This window comes from Cryptomeria japonica, chromosome 4 (assembly GCF_030272615.1).
Source record: "Cryptomeria japonica chromosome 4, Sugi_1.0, whole genome shotgun sequence".
Classification (NCBI taxonomy): domain Eukaryota; kingdom Viridiplantae; phylum Streptophyta; class Pinopsida; order Cupressales; family Cupressaceae; genus Cryptomeria; species Cryptomeria japonica.
In genome coordinates this window covers 189,972,825-189,985,346 of record NC_081408.1, presented here as the reverse complement: position 1 = coordinate 189,985,346, position 12,522 = coordinate 189,972,825, and the positions used below count along the sequence as shown (strand labels likewise).

Below are 12,522 nucleotides of genomic sequence, written 5' to 3'. Positions count from 1 at the left end.
GAGATAACAATTCCTTAAAAAAAGACACCCCCTCCTCTCTAATCTGCTAATCTAAATTAAGGACATTACCAAACTTAGAATCCTTAATACTAAAAATTATAGAAGCAGCTTGTTTAAGCTTGGTTGCAGCTTGAAAGAAGGCAATATTCCTGTCACCTTCTTTAAGCCAAACCTCATGAGACTTTTGTTGCCAATAGATTTCAACCCAGGAGCAAAGGATCTCCCACTAATCTTGCAATTTCTTTTGAGCATCATTAGTGGAGGAATTAGTGCCATGTCTAATAATCTCCTCATTAACAACCTTCCAATCATTGGCAACTACCTCTTTTTCATGAAAAATATTCTTAAAGACCAATTTATTCCAAGCCATAATTTGAGATTTCACAAGTTTCAGTTTGGAATAAAATTGAAACATCTTAGTACCTTTACAAAATGGAGCACTTATCCACCATTGCTTTAATAAAGAAAGAAAATGAGGATGAGTGAACCACATTTTCTCAAACTTAAAAGAAGGTCTAATAGAGGAAACGTGATCCAATTTATCAAAATTGAGCAAAATTGGGAAATGGTCAGAATCTGAGGTAAGAATCTCAGAAGAAAAGGAAAAGTTTCTCAAACGTAGGTTTAGGGAAATAAGAAATTTGTCAAGGTGAGAGACAATCTGGCATTTAGATCTCCTATTAGTCCAAGTGAAAGAACCATTTGAAGGGAAAATATCGAATAACGCATCATCTTGTACAAAGGAAGAAAAGTCATCAATAACCTTCTAAGCTGTAGAATTACCCCCTCTTTTTTCATCCAAGGAAAGAAGAGCATTAAAATCACCCCCAAGCACAATAAAAAAATCATCATATCGTAAAAACAATTTGGATAAGGAATCCCATAAGTTGGTTTTATCTGAAGGAGAAGTTGGACCATAAATATTAAACTGAACAAAAGAGACTTCAAACCAGTCAACCTTTAACAACTGCCAATGAGAAGCAAAAGATAACATCTCAACTTTGACTGATTTAGGATTCCATAAAGTTATAAAACCACCAGAAGCACCCAAAGAAGGAACATAAACAACTTTCCAAAGGAACCATTTGGAAATTATGTTATCAAAAGAATCCTGAGAAATTTTAGACTCTTGCAATAAGATGATATTCACTTTTGAAGAATCAAGAAATTTCTTGATCCTTCCCCTTTTGTCAGGGGCATTTAAGCCCCTGAAATTCCAAGATAAAATCCTTATTTATCACAAGGAGAGCAACATTCCCTCCTTGTTTTGACTTGGGAAGAAAATTTCTCTGCAATAGTGAATTGAATACCAGCCGCAATCTCCTCCTTGATTTTAGCCAATTTTGGTTTTCGACCCCTCTTATTAGGAGTTTTAACAATAGGGGGGAAACAAAAGGAGATTGCTCCAAGGCTAACTTCTGAGAGAAATCAAATCCATACAAATTAGAAACAGTTGAAGAAGGACTATCAATAAGATCTGCATCCACACCTTCAACTGAATTTGGCTAAGAAGAGGAAACATGACAACCATCATGGACAGGCCCCGAAGAGGTAGATGTAGAAGAAAAAGAAAATTTGGGAAATTCCTTTGCAACAATCTCATCAAAAAGATCAGAAGAAACTAAAAATAAAATATCTGATGCAATAAGATGAATCTTCTCTTCAGAAACGGAAAGAGAAGGAGACATTGGAATGGGCAAAACAGAATCACTATCAAAAATCAAACTATGAACAATTTTGGTATCATCCGCCAGACCCACAAAAGAAGAACGAGGAGAAGAATTAACAGAGAAATGATCTGTGCAACCATTAGAAGGCAACAACAATTTTGGAAACGGAACCAAAGGACAAGAAATTTGAAAAAAAATCGCAGAGGAAACCAGAAAAGGTTCAAAATGAAATTCAGAAGACCAATAATCCTTGAAAGGACTAGGAAGAAACTTAACTGAGTTTGGAGAAATAGAACAAAACCGACAAATGGCAGAGAAAACAAAGAAGAACACGACCAGAGAGCAGAGAAAAGTAAAATCCATCATAGGCACATCACATACAGTATATCCAGAAAAAGGAACGAGAGATGTAACAGAAAGAGGTAAAGGAGCAGAATCCTTAACATTATGATCCTTCAAAGACTGACGATCCTTACTTTTAAAAAAGGAACATTGGCAAAAATCAGATGAAAAATCTGAACAAACTTGTAAAGGTGCGTCATAATCACCACTACATTGAGAGGTGAAATAGCCAAGTAACGAAGCACAAGAATGAATAGTGATCGAATCTTGAATTACTACAGGCTGAATCCATGCACCATATTTAGAGAAAATAGTAATCTCAAAGGGAATGGGTTTAGACAGATTTAATAATCAACAAACCCTAACTGGAAGATGAGGTCGTTTGAAAGGAACTAAATCATGCTTAATAAAGATGCCCAATTTGTTTGCTAGGATGTCAACCATATACACATCACAATACTCCAAATGAAAACGCGGGAAAGTTACCCAGAAGGGCATAAACTATGGCTTCACCGATTGAATATCAAAATGAGGAGACCAAGCATAAGTAAAAATTCCTATCCCAAAACAAAACCACCCTTTAAATCTATGCACACAATCCCTATACTTTTTAGAATTGAAAATCACAGTGAAATATAGAGAATCTTTATCAAACAGAAATAAATCCTTCATACCATCCCAATTAGACTTTGCCCATGTTAACAATTTCCCAAAAGAAAACGAAGAAAGAAGCTTACCAATGAGGGCAGTAGAATGCAATAACTTCACAGAGTCCTGAATCATGTAATCAAGGAATATAACCTTATACTACACAGCAGAATGCGGATTACCCCTAATCAATTCGGAAAATGCAGAGGGAAAATTATGGGGAAGTGGATTTGGATGGAAGGGACCTTGTTTAGCAACGTGAATGTCATTTGGGGAAGAAAGGAAGTGAGGGTTAGAAACCAAAGTGTTATTTGGCCAGGTGACATAAGATGGGAGGGAAGGTGTAGTGTCCGCCCTTGATTTGACTAATTTTGATTAGAGTTGACTTTTATACTATGCTTGATAGACTTATCTACACTATATTTTGATGATTTGGATGATGATTACTCATGTTGCTTTGGTGACTTATAACTGATGTTAGACATTATTGGACATATGCTATTTTGATTATCTATATGGATGTCGGTACTATCATGATTGGTCTTGTGATTTGATGATATATGTACTTGATGGATTTTGTATGCTCACTATGTGATGGATTATTGATAGATTAGATTTATCATGGTTTTGATGATGATTATGATTACGCTAACCCTACTTCATGATTACATATGATGAGAATTTATGATATGTGTTTGACTCTTGTTTGACTGTCTTCATGATAGAGACGATTCCACATCACTCATTGTGAGCAGGATGTGTCGTCACGATTCTCTATCACTTGCTTGTTCTATATATGTATATGTATGTTGTATTGTCGTTTTGTGGTTGCAGGATTTTGTAGGTACCAGACATCAACTCCACCTGGCTTCATAGGTCTGAGCATGTCTTAGTTCCAATGGCTTATGTGGCTCGGAGATGGCATGAGTTTCCCTCACATACTCTAGGTCTAAGTTGTTCACCGTGAGTAGTCAACGTCTTGGCTTAGTTCGCCATGTCAGTTAGTAAGCTTGGTCTTTTGGTTGTGAGTTCAGTTTATGCCAGTCGATTTACTTGATTATGTCAAAGTGATTATGTGGCTCTTGATGTGTAGTTTTATATTTGGTAATGTTTATTTTTAAAGTATTTAATTTATGAGTTTTGAATATTTAATCATCTGGTATTTACATTTAATTGATAATTAATGTTTATTGATTTTATGATTATTTAATAATTGATAAGCCTTATTGTTGTTTAATATTTGTGATTTAATCTTTAATGGTATTTGATTATTTATCATTTATTTGACCTTCTTTGGCTTGATATTTATTTGATATCTTACATCTATTTGGTTATTTAATTTATTTTATTAGCTTTCGGTTTATTTGATTTTAATCCCCTTTTGGATTATTTAATTTCAGCTTATATTTATTTAATAGTTTGACTTTTATTCCTAAGTGGGGTGTATGAACACATTAAATTAAATAAAGAAATAAAACAATCCCACTTATCTAAATAAGTATATTTTATTTACTTTACCTACCCTTCACTCTCATTGGTTAAATTCAAAATGGGTGAATAAATTATATTAAATGGTGGGTTGGTAAAATATACTCCAAAATGGAATATTTTGATTGGCCGAAATTGAGGCTAGGGTTTTGGATTATTGTTGTTTATATTTTCTTTCCCATGAAGTTTCTCGGGTTGGTTTTTGCTCTTCTCTGGAAATTTTTCCAACAAGCTTCTTTCTTGGCTTTGGATTTATTCTCTCTTGGATTTGGTTGGAGCTTGGATTGGACTTGGTTTGGCTTGTGGGAGCTCTTCTTCAGCTTCATTTTCCATTACTTCAAAATTTGCAGGTTGGAGTTCTTTTCCTTTGCATTCGTTTTCAATGGCTTCTCTGTGTATGCATTGTGTCTGCATTATTTCGGGTATTGGGTTGAAATAGTATCTTATTCTATAGTTTATTATTGCTGGAAGGAAATATTTGGGGAGAAACTTTATACTATTTGAGTTTGTATAGTTGCCGGAATATATGTTTTCAGTTTATCTATGTCTACATTTCACGGCTCTGTGAATTTGCCGTTGAAACCTTTGGTTGATTAATCCTCTCCTGTATGAGATGAGATTGGTCTTCCTTGGTGAATTCCTTCAGTTGTGGTTGTTGGAACTGTCCTTATTTGTTGCTTTGTGAGTTTTTATAGTGGTTCAACTCTTTTATGTTGTGAAGTTATTTGGTTTAAATCTTGGTCTGCAGTTTGAGATGTCTTAATGTGTTTATACTAAAGTATTCTTTGTTTCTGGGTGTCTCTTCCCATATACTTTTTGAGCATTTTTGTTAAGTCTGTGATTTATTATTTTACTCGAAAGTTATCTGATTTTTTCATAAATTTTGTGCAAAAGCGTTGTTTCTGCAAAAGCGTTGTTCTGCATTGCATATGCGCTATATTGTGATGTATTTGCGCTGCTCTGTGCAACATATGCGTGATTCTGGAATGCATAAGCGCAAATATAGAAACATAAGTGCTATTTCAGAATGCATATGCGCGATTCTGGAATTCATAAGTGTTGTCCTGTGTTGCATTTGCATTGTTCTGTGTGGCATAAGCGCTGTCCTGCGGGGTAAAAATGCTAACCTGACTGTGTTCTGTATTTTCTCAGTTTTGGTCATTTTTGAAGTATTTTCCCAAATTGATATTATACCAGAGGCTTTATTTGAGGTTTGTTAGTACTTTCCAGACCTGGCTTTTATCAGTCTTGATGTATTTTGATGGTTTATGTACATTTACTTCTCTATACCATTGTGGGTATTTTAGACTCTCTTCCATGTGGATAGGCCATGGATGATTGAGATGATTTTTATGTTGTTTTGTACTAGCAAGTGAGTAGGCCTTGCTGTGATGTTATTCTTTATTTGAGGAAGCATTTGATGGCTTGTTATGTCTTTGTTTATTGTTAGCCAAGAGGCCCATTTTGCTATATTGATGTGGTTGTAGCCTTGTTTATGTTGTAATAATTTGCGTGGAAGTTCTTGGCTGCTTAGAGTATTGTTTTCATGTGTTTATGTGGTAGAGCCTCTTGTGATTTATTGTTGGGCCATGTTAGGAGGAGTGGGCTTCCTTGTGATGACCGAGGTCATGAGAGATAGGCTTGCATGAGGTTCCTTGTAAGGATGCATGAAGTCTAGACCACCAGGGCACATTGGAGTTTTCTGTGATTTGTAAATAAGTGATAACCTAATAACTGATGGGTTGGGTAGTTAGATTAATTAATAAGATGATAAATTGATTGGTGCCTCATAACTTAGTCCTAGGGAGGATGTTCTAGGATAAGCCTGAGAAGGCTGTGAAAACGGTAAGCTAATCTCCCTTAGTCTCTCATAGGTTGAGATGGCTCCACATGCCCATCAGGCTAGTGCCTTGTGTTATTATGTTATTATGTATGAGGATGGCATGTGATGACACTCCACTCCTACATGTGTTTCCCCTATATGATTTGTGATCATGCTTATTGGTGCATTTATGTCTTGATGAGTTTTACTCCTCTGGTAGTCATTCTTGTTGTATTATGTAAGTTCTCGCTCTAGAGTCCTTGTGTGGTTAGTCTCCTTGGTTATAGGTACCAACTTATTTTTAGAGTGTGTGTTGGGACCTTGTGTCATCTCCTAGCACGGGGGGTGGTTCCTTTGGTTCCACATGGTCGGGTGGTTGGTACTTTTATCCATTGGAATGTTCTCTTGGATTCTTCTTGCGTGGATGTGGATCCTTCTTCATGATGTACTATGGATGTACCCTGTAGTGGATTTATGTAATGGATAAGATGGAATGTATGTAATATAATATCTTTGGTATATCATAGATGGAATCTATAAGTAGAAAGAGCTATGCTCGTGATGTATTTAATGTACTTATAATTGTAAGATAAATTGTAATTGGAATTTAGAGATATTATATTTTTACTATTGTTGAGATGTGATTTTATGAATCATGGAAATTGCTTTATGTATTAGTTGTATTATTTCATGGAATGTTTAGAGGCAAATTAGAATGTTAAATAACCTTGAAAGGGGAATATTTGTAGATTAATAAGTGGATATGTTAGAAGATGTTATTTGGATCTAGTACATGGGAATGATTTCAAATAGGTGCATTTGTAGAAGGGAAATCATGCATATCATGAGGAATAAGTAATGTTTTAGATTGCATATCTCATTGTTAAGGAATTAGAATATGATGCATTAATGAAGGTGAAATATACCTATCTTGTGTGTAGTAAGTTATTGTGGAAATGAATTAAGTAATGATGTTAAAGTACCCTAGAGAAAGATTATTGATGTTGTGTTATTTCCGCTTGCGTTATTTGATGAAATGAGAAAGGATGTATGTTCATATTGGTTATTAGGTTAATGCTAGTAATTAGATGGAGATGTTATATGTTGCATTAGCTGTTATTAGATGTAAAAAAAAAATTATTATCATTGTCTCCATTTGTATATTATTGTTTAGTTTCTTTAGGGTATTTTGGTAGGCATGACAACTTGGTATCAGAGCCCATGTTCAACACTGGGTACTCTAGTTTCGATTGAGCCCATTGTGCATTTTAGCATTTGGCATGGGGTAGCCCAACTGTTTGTCCCTGCTATTTATTTTCTTGTAATAGCTTCCTTAAATGTTTAGCTTATAGTCTGCTTTGCATTTTCTTAGATAAGATGCCTGTTAGGGGTAGAGATCATCGTCGTGTCAGTCGCATGGGTACTCGTAGGAACCCTTGCCCCGAGGTTTCTGAAGAGTCACACCATGAGGAACAAGAGCAGGAGAAACCTAGAGATGATTTGATTCCATAGTTGTTGAACATGCTTCAGGAGCTTCTTGGTTGCCTAGGACCGAGACAGGAGGAGAACCAATAGGAGGGATCTCGTCATTCAGAGCATTGAGAGAGAGCGTTCACGTTCTCCTAGGAGGAGAATTGAGGTGGATCAGGAAGCGCTTGCAGCTAGTCACATTAGAGATTTGAATAAGACTCATCCCCCTACTTTTGATGGCTTAAGCAATGGCATGGAGACAGAGACATGGTTATTAGACTTAGGTAGGTGTTTTGCTATGCACCAGTGTAGCAGTAACACCAAGGCGAGATGTGCGATTTTGCATCTTCGTGATTTTGCGATGACATGGTGACACATGGAGGAACAGAAGTTGCATCTGGACATAGCGACGATATCATGGGAGTTATTCTTGGAGCGGTTTTGTGCTAGATTTCTTTCAGATCATTGGAGGTAGAGGAAGGCCGATGAGTTCCATGATTTGAGACAATAGAGGATGACCGTGGAGCAGTATGAGCACAAATTCTTCAAGCTTAGACAGTATGCTGGATATGTAGATGATGAGTCGATGTTGATTCAACACTTTGTGAGAGGTCTTAATGATCGTATTAGTGGAGAGGTTTGGATGCACGAGCCTAAGACCTTAGAGGAAGTTGTGGAGAAGGCAAGACTAGAAGAGGAGAATCTTTCTTTAGCATCAGGAGGAGGGATTGGAGTACAGATAGTTAGTGTACCTGTTACAGGATCTACAATGAGAGGACCACAATAGCAGTTTGCAAGATATGCTAGGAGCCATCCTTCTTCTTTTCGTAGTGGTCAGCGGTTTAAGAAGAGGTTTTCTCAGGGACAGAGCTTTGCTCGAGGTGGCAGATTTTAGGTTGATAGGAGTCACAATCGTCAGCGTGACAAGAGACCTACTCCTTCTCAGCCAGCGTAGAGTTCGCAACCAGCTTCTAGTAGAGGCAGTGCTCAGCAGTCGAGCACGACACCAAGTAGAAGAGTGTTCATTAGGAGAGATTGCTTCGCATGTGGACAACCAGGTCACATTGTTGTTCATTGTCCTTAGCGTACTTCTCAAATGTCAGGGTAGCAGAAGCCAGCTACTTTCAAGCCTACAGTTAGAGATACAGGCAAGTCTCATCGCATTTTTGCGGCGGTTGATAACTGTCAGACTGAGCATCAAGCCACCGTTGTTGAGACATCAGGTGTGATAGGTGGTATCTCTTGTTCTGTGTTATTTGATTCTGGAGCGTCAGACTCTTTTATTTCTCATTTTCTAGTAGAGCGATGCGGGCTTGCTATGGCAAAGCAGGAAGATAGGTGGCAGGTAGAGTTAGCTTCGGGGTCCAAAGTGGTAGTGGATTCCCTTGTGCTTAATTGTCCATTAGTTTTAGGAGATTGCCAGACTTCCGTGGATCTTCGTGTTATGTCTTTGGGATCTTATGATGTGGTTCTTGGTATGGATTGGCTTGGATCTCACCAAGCGCAGATAGATTGTAGAGGTAAGAGAGTGCAGTGGAAGGATGATAGTGGGAAGAGTGTGGAGATTGTAGGTATTTAGAGACCTATCTCTCTTCGCATGATTTCTGCTATGCAGATGAAGAGGTGTGTGCGTAAGGGTTGCCAGTTGTTTGTGGTCAGAGTGAAGGATGTGGATGGGGATGTTAGCTTAGAGGATTTATTGCAGCAGCATCCCATTCTTCAGGAGTTTGCAGATGTTTTTCCTAGTGAGATTCCAGGTATTCCCCCTCAACGAGATATAGATTTCAGGATTGATTTGGTGCCAAGAGCTGAGCCTATTTATAAAGCTCCCTATCGGATGACCACGCAGGAGTTGGATGAGTTGAGGGTTCAGTTGGAGGAGTTGTTGGCAAAGGGGTTTATTCATCCTAACGTGTCCCCTCGGGGTGCACCTATGCTATTTGTGAAGAAGAAGGACATATCCCTTCGATTATGCATTGATTATAGATAGTTTAATAAGGTGACGGTGAAGAACCGATATCCCTTGCCTCAGATAGATGATTTATTTGACCAGATCAAGGATGCCAAAATCTTCTCTAAGATTGACCTTAAGTCCGGGTATCACCAGTTGAGGATTCAGGAGGCAGACATTCATCACACAACTTTTCATACTAGATATGGTCATTATGAGTTCACAGTGGTACCTTTTGGTCTCACGAACACACCTTCGGTTTTCATGAGCTTGATGAATGGTGTTTTCAGGTCGTATTTGGACAGGTTTGTATTAGTATTTATGGATGATATTTTGATTGATTTGAGATCAGTTGAGGAGCATGAGGATCATGTGAGGCAAGTTTTGCAGTGTCTTAGGGATAATCAACTTTACACTAATTTGGAAAAGTGTGATTTCTTCCAGACAGAGGTGAGGTATCTTGGTCATGTGATTTCTGGAGAGGGTACTGCAGTTGATCCCTCAAAGATTCGGGCGATTGTTGATTGGGTAGCACCCACTAATGTGGGAGAGGTGTGTAGTTTCATGGGTGTAGCAGGTTATTATCGCATATATGTTCAGGATTTCTCTAGGATAGCTCATCCTATCACTTCTCTTCAGAGAAAAGGGAAGAAGTTTGTTTGGACAAAGCAGTGTGAGATAGCTTTTCAGATCCTTAAGGAGCGTTTGACCAATGCACCTATTTTAGCAGTACCAGATCCTTTGGGAAATTTTGTGGTGTGCACGGATGCTTCTTTGGAGGGTCGAGGAGAAATATTGATACAGGATGGCCATGTGATTGCATATGAGTCGCGTAAACTTAAGAATCATGAGCAGAACTATCCCACCCATGATCTTGAGTTAGCAGCAGTGGTTCATGCTTTGGTTAGATGGAGGCACTTCCTTCTTGGACATAGATTCAAGTTGCATAGTGATCACCGCAGTTCGCAATAAAACTTCACGTAGTCGAATTTGAATGCTAGGCAGAGGTGTTGGATGGAGTTCTTATGTGAGTACGACTTTGAGGTGAGATATATTCAGGGTAAGGAGAATGTGGTAGCGGATGCATTAAGTCGCCGGAAGCACGAGATTTCATCAATGTCTCTTAGTGTGGATTTGAGGAGCCGTATTCTTAGTGCCCTTTCTTCAGATGTATGGTATTAGGAGATTATTGCAGAGATTGCCGCAGGTAGAGCTCTTGAGGGCAGATATGCAGGTTACTCAGTAGAATTAGATGGACTTCTTAGGCATTTGGGATGTATTTATGTTCCACCATCAGATGGTCTTCGAGTTTTGATCATGTCAAAGGCACATCGTGCACCTTACTTGGCACATCCAGGTGTCAAGAAGATGCACGCGGATTTGAGGCAGATATATCATTGGTCTAGTATGAGGAGAGATATTGTAGATTTTGTGGCATGTTGCCTAGAGTGTCAGCGAGTGAAGGCAGAGCATCAGCATCTTGCAGGATTATTACAGTCAGATTTGGTTCCAGGATGGAAATGGGACATTATATCTATGGATTTTATAGTTGGATTGCTCATGTCTTCATGCCGTCATGATGCTATTATGGTCATTGTAGACAGATTGACCAAAGTAGCGCACTTTTCTCCGATCAGGTCTTCGAATAAAGCAGTGACAATGGCTCGAGTTTTCTTGGAAGGAGTTGTGAGGTTGCATGGTATTCCTCGGCGAATCATATCAGATCACGATCCAGTGTTCACATCAGCTTTTTGGATAGCTTTTCAGCATGATTTGGGTACATAGTTGAACTTTAGTTCAGCTTATCACTTCGAGATAGATGGACAGACGGAGAGGGTGAAACAGGTATTGGAGGATATGTTGAGGATGTACGTGATGGATCAACAGTCTCATTGGGAGGATTACCTCTATTTGGTTGAGTTTGCATACAATAATGGTTACCATAGCTCTATAGGTATGCCTCCTTATCAGGCATTATATGGTAGACCATGTCGCACACCCTTGAGTTGGGATCATTTAGAGGATAGAGTGTGTATTGGATCAAAGGTGTTGCAGGATATGGAGGACCAGGTGGCTTGCATTAGAGAGCATTTGTTGGCCGCAAAGGATAGGCAGAAGAAATATGCAGATGCTCATCGAGTGGACAGGCAGTTTTCTGTTGGTAATAGGGTATTTCTAAGAGTTCACCCGTGAAAGAGTCCGATCCGTTATGGAAAGGCTCTAAGTTGGCACCTCGGTTTGTTGGACCTTTCGAGATTTTGGAGCAGATTGGTCCTGTGGCTTATCACCTTGCCTTGCCACCTAACTTGTCCCGCATCCATGATGTCTTTCATGTTTCAGTTTTGAGGTTATATCATCTTGATATTTTGCATGTGTTGGATTGGAATACTTTGCAGGTCGAGGATGGGTAGCTTTTTATGGAGCCCGTGCGCATTCTTCAGCACAAAGAGATGTCACTTAGAGGTCAGAGCGTAGAGCAGGTAAGGATCCAGTGGGATCCAATTGATGACTCTTCAGCTACATGGGAGGATGCAGTGCGGATGAGAGAGCTATATCCCTATTTTTTCTCAGGCTTCCAGGTGTAAGCTTAGGCGAAGGGGGGGAGAATGTAGTGTCCACCCTTGATTTGACTTATTTTGATTAGAGTTGACTTTTATACTATGCTTGTTAGACTTATCTAGACTATATTTTGATGATTTGGATGATGATTACAAATGTTGCTTTGGTGACTTATGACTGATGTTAGACACTATTGGACATATACAATTTTGATTATCTATATGGATGTAGGTACTATCATGATTGATCATGTGACTCGATGATATATGTACTCAATGGATTTTGTATGCTCACTATGTGATGGATTATTGATAGATTAGATTTAGCATGGTTTTGATGATGATTATGATTATGCTGACCCTACTTCATGATTACATATGATGAGATATTTATGATATGTGTTTGACTCTTGTTTGATTGTCTTCGTGATAGAGATGATTCCACATCACTCATTGCGAGTGGGATGTGTCGTCACGATTCTCTATCACTTGCCTGTTCTATATATGTATATGTATGTTGTATTTTCATTTTGTGGTTACAGGATTTTGCAGGTACCAGACATCGACTCCACC

At 38.4% G+C, this 12,522-nt stretch overlaps 1 protein-coding gene across 1 annotated transcript; it reads left to right on the top strand.

Moving 5' to 3' along the window:
- The first annotated feature begins 8,240 nt into the window (after positions 1-8,240).
- LOC131875015 (uncharacterized) lies at positions 8,241-11,976 on the top strand. Its single transcript, XM_059219015.1, has 9 exons — positions 8,241-8,663; positions 9,056-9,365; positions 9,885-9,943; positions 10,064-10,204; positions 10,451-10,561; positions 10,856-11,082; positions 11,193-11,259; positions 11,447-11,560; positions 11,833-11,976. The coding sequence occupies exons 1-9, from the start codon at positions 8,241-8,243 to the stop codon at positions 11,974-11,976; spliced, it is 1,596 nt and encodes a 531-aa protein (XP_059074998.1).
- The last annotated feature ends 546 nt before the right edge of the window (positions 11,977-12,522 follow it).

Excerpts from the sequence above, each read along its gene's own strand:
- LOC131875015 (XM_059219015.1), top strand. The coding sequence starts at position 8,241 with ATGCTAGGAGCCATCCTTCTTCTTTTCGTAGTGGTCAGCGGTTTAAGA. Across the intron at positions 10,562-10,855 it reads TTAGTGCCCTTTCTTCAGAT|GCAGAGCATCAGCATCTTGC; the intron begins GTATGGTATTAG and ends CAGCGAGTGAAG. Across the intron at positions 11,083-11,192 it reads TTCTTGGAAGGAGTTGTGAG|CTTATCACTTCGAGATAGAT; the intron begins GTTGCATGGTAT and ends ACTTTAGTTCAG.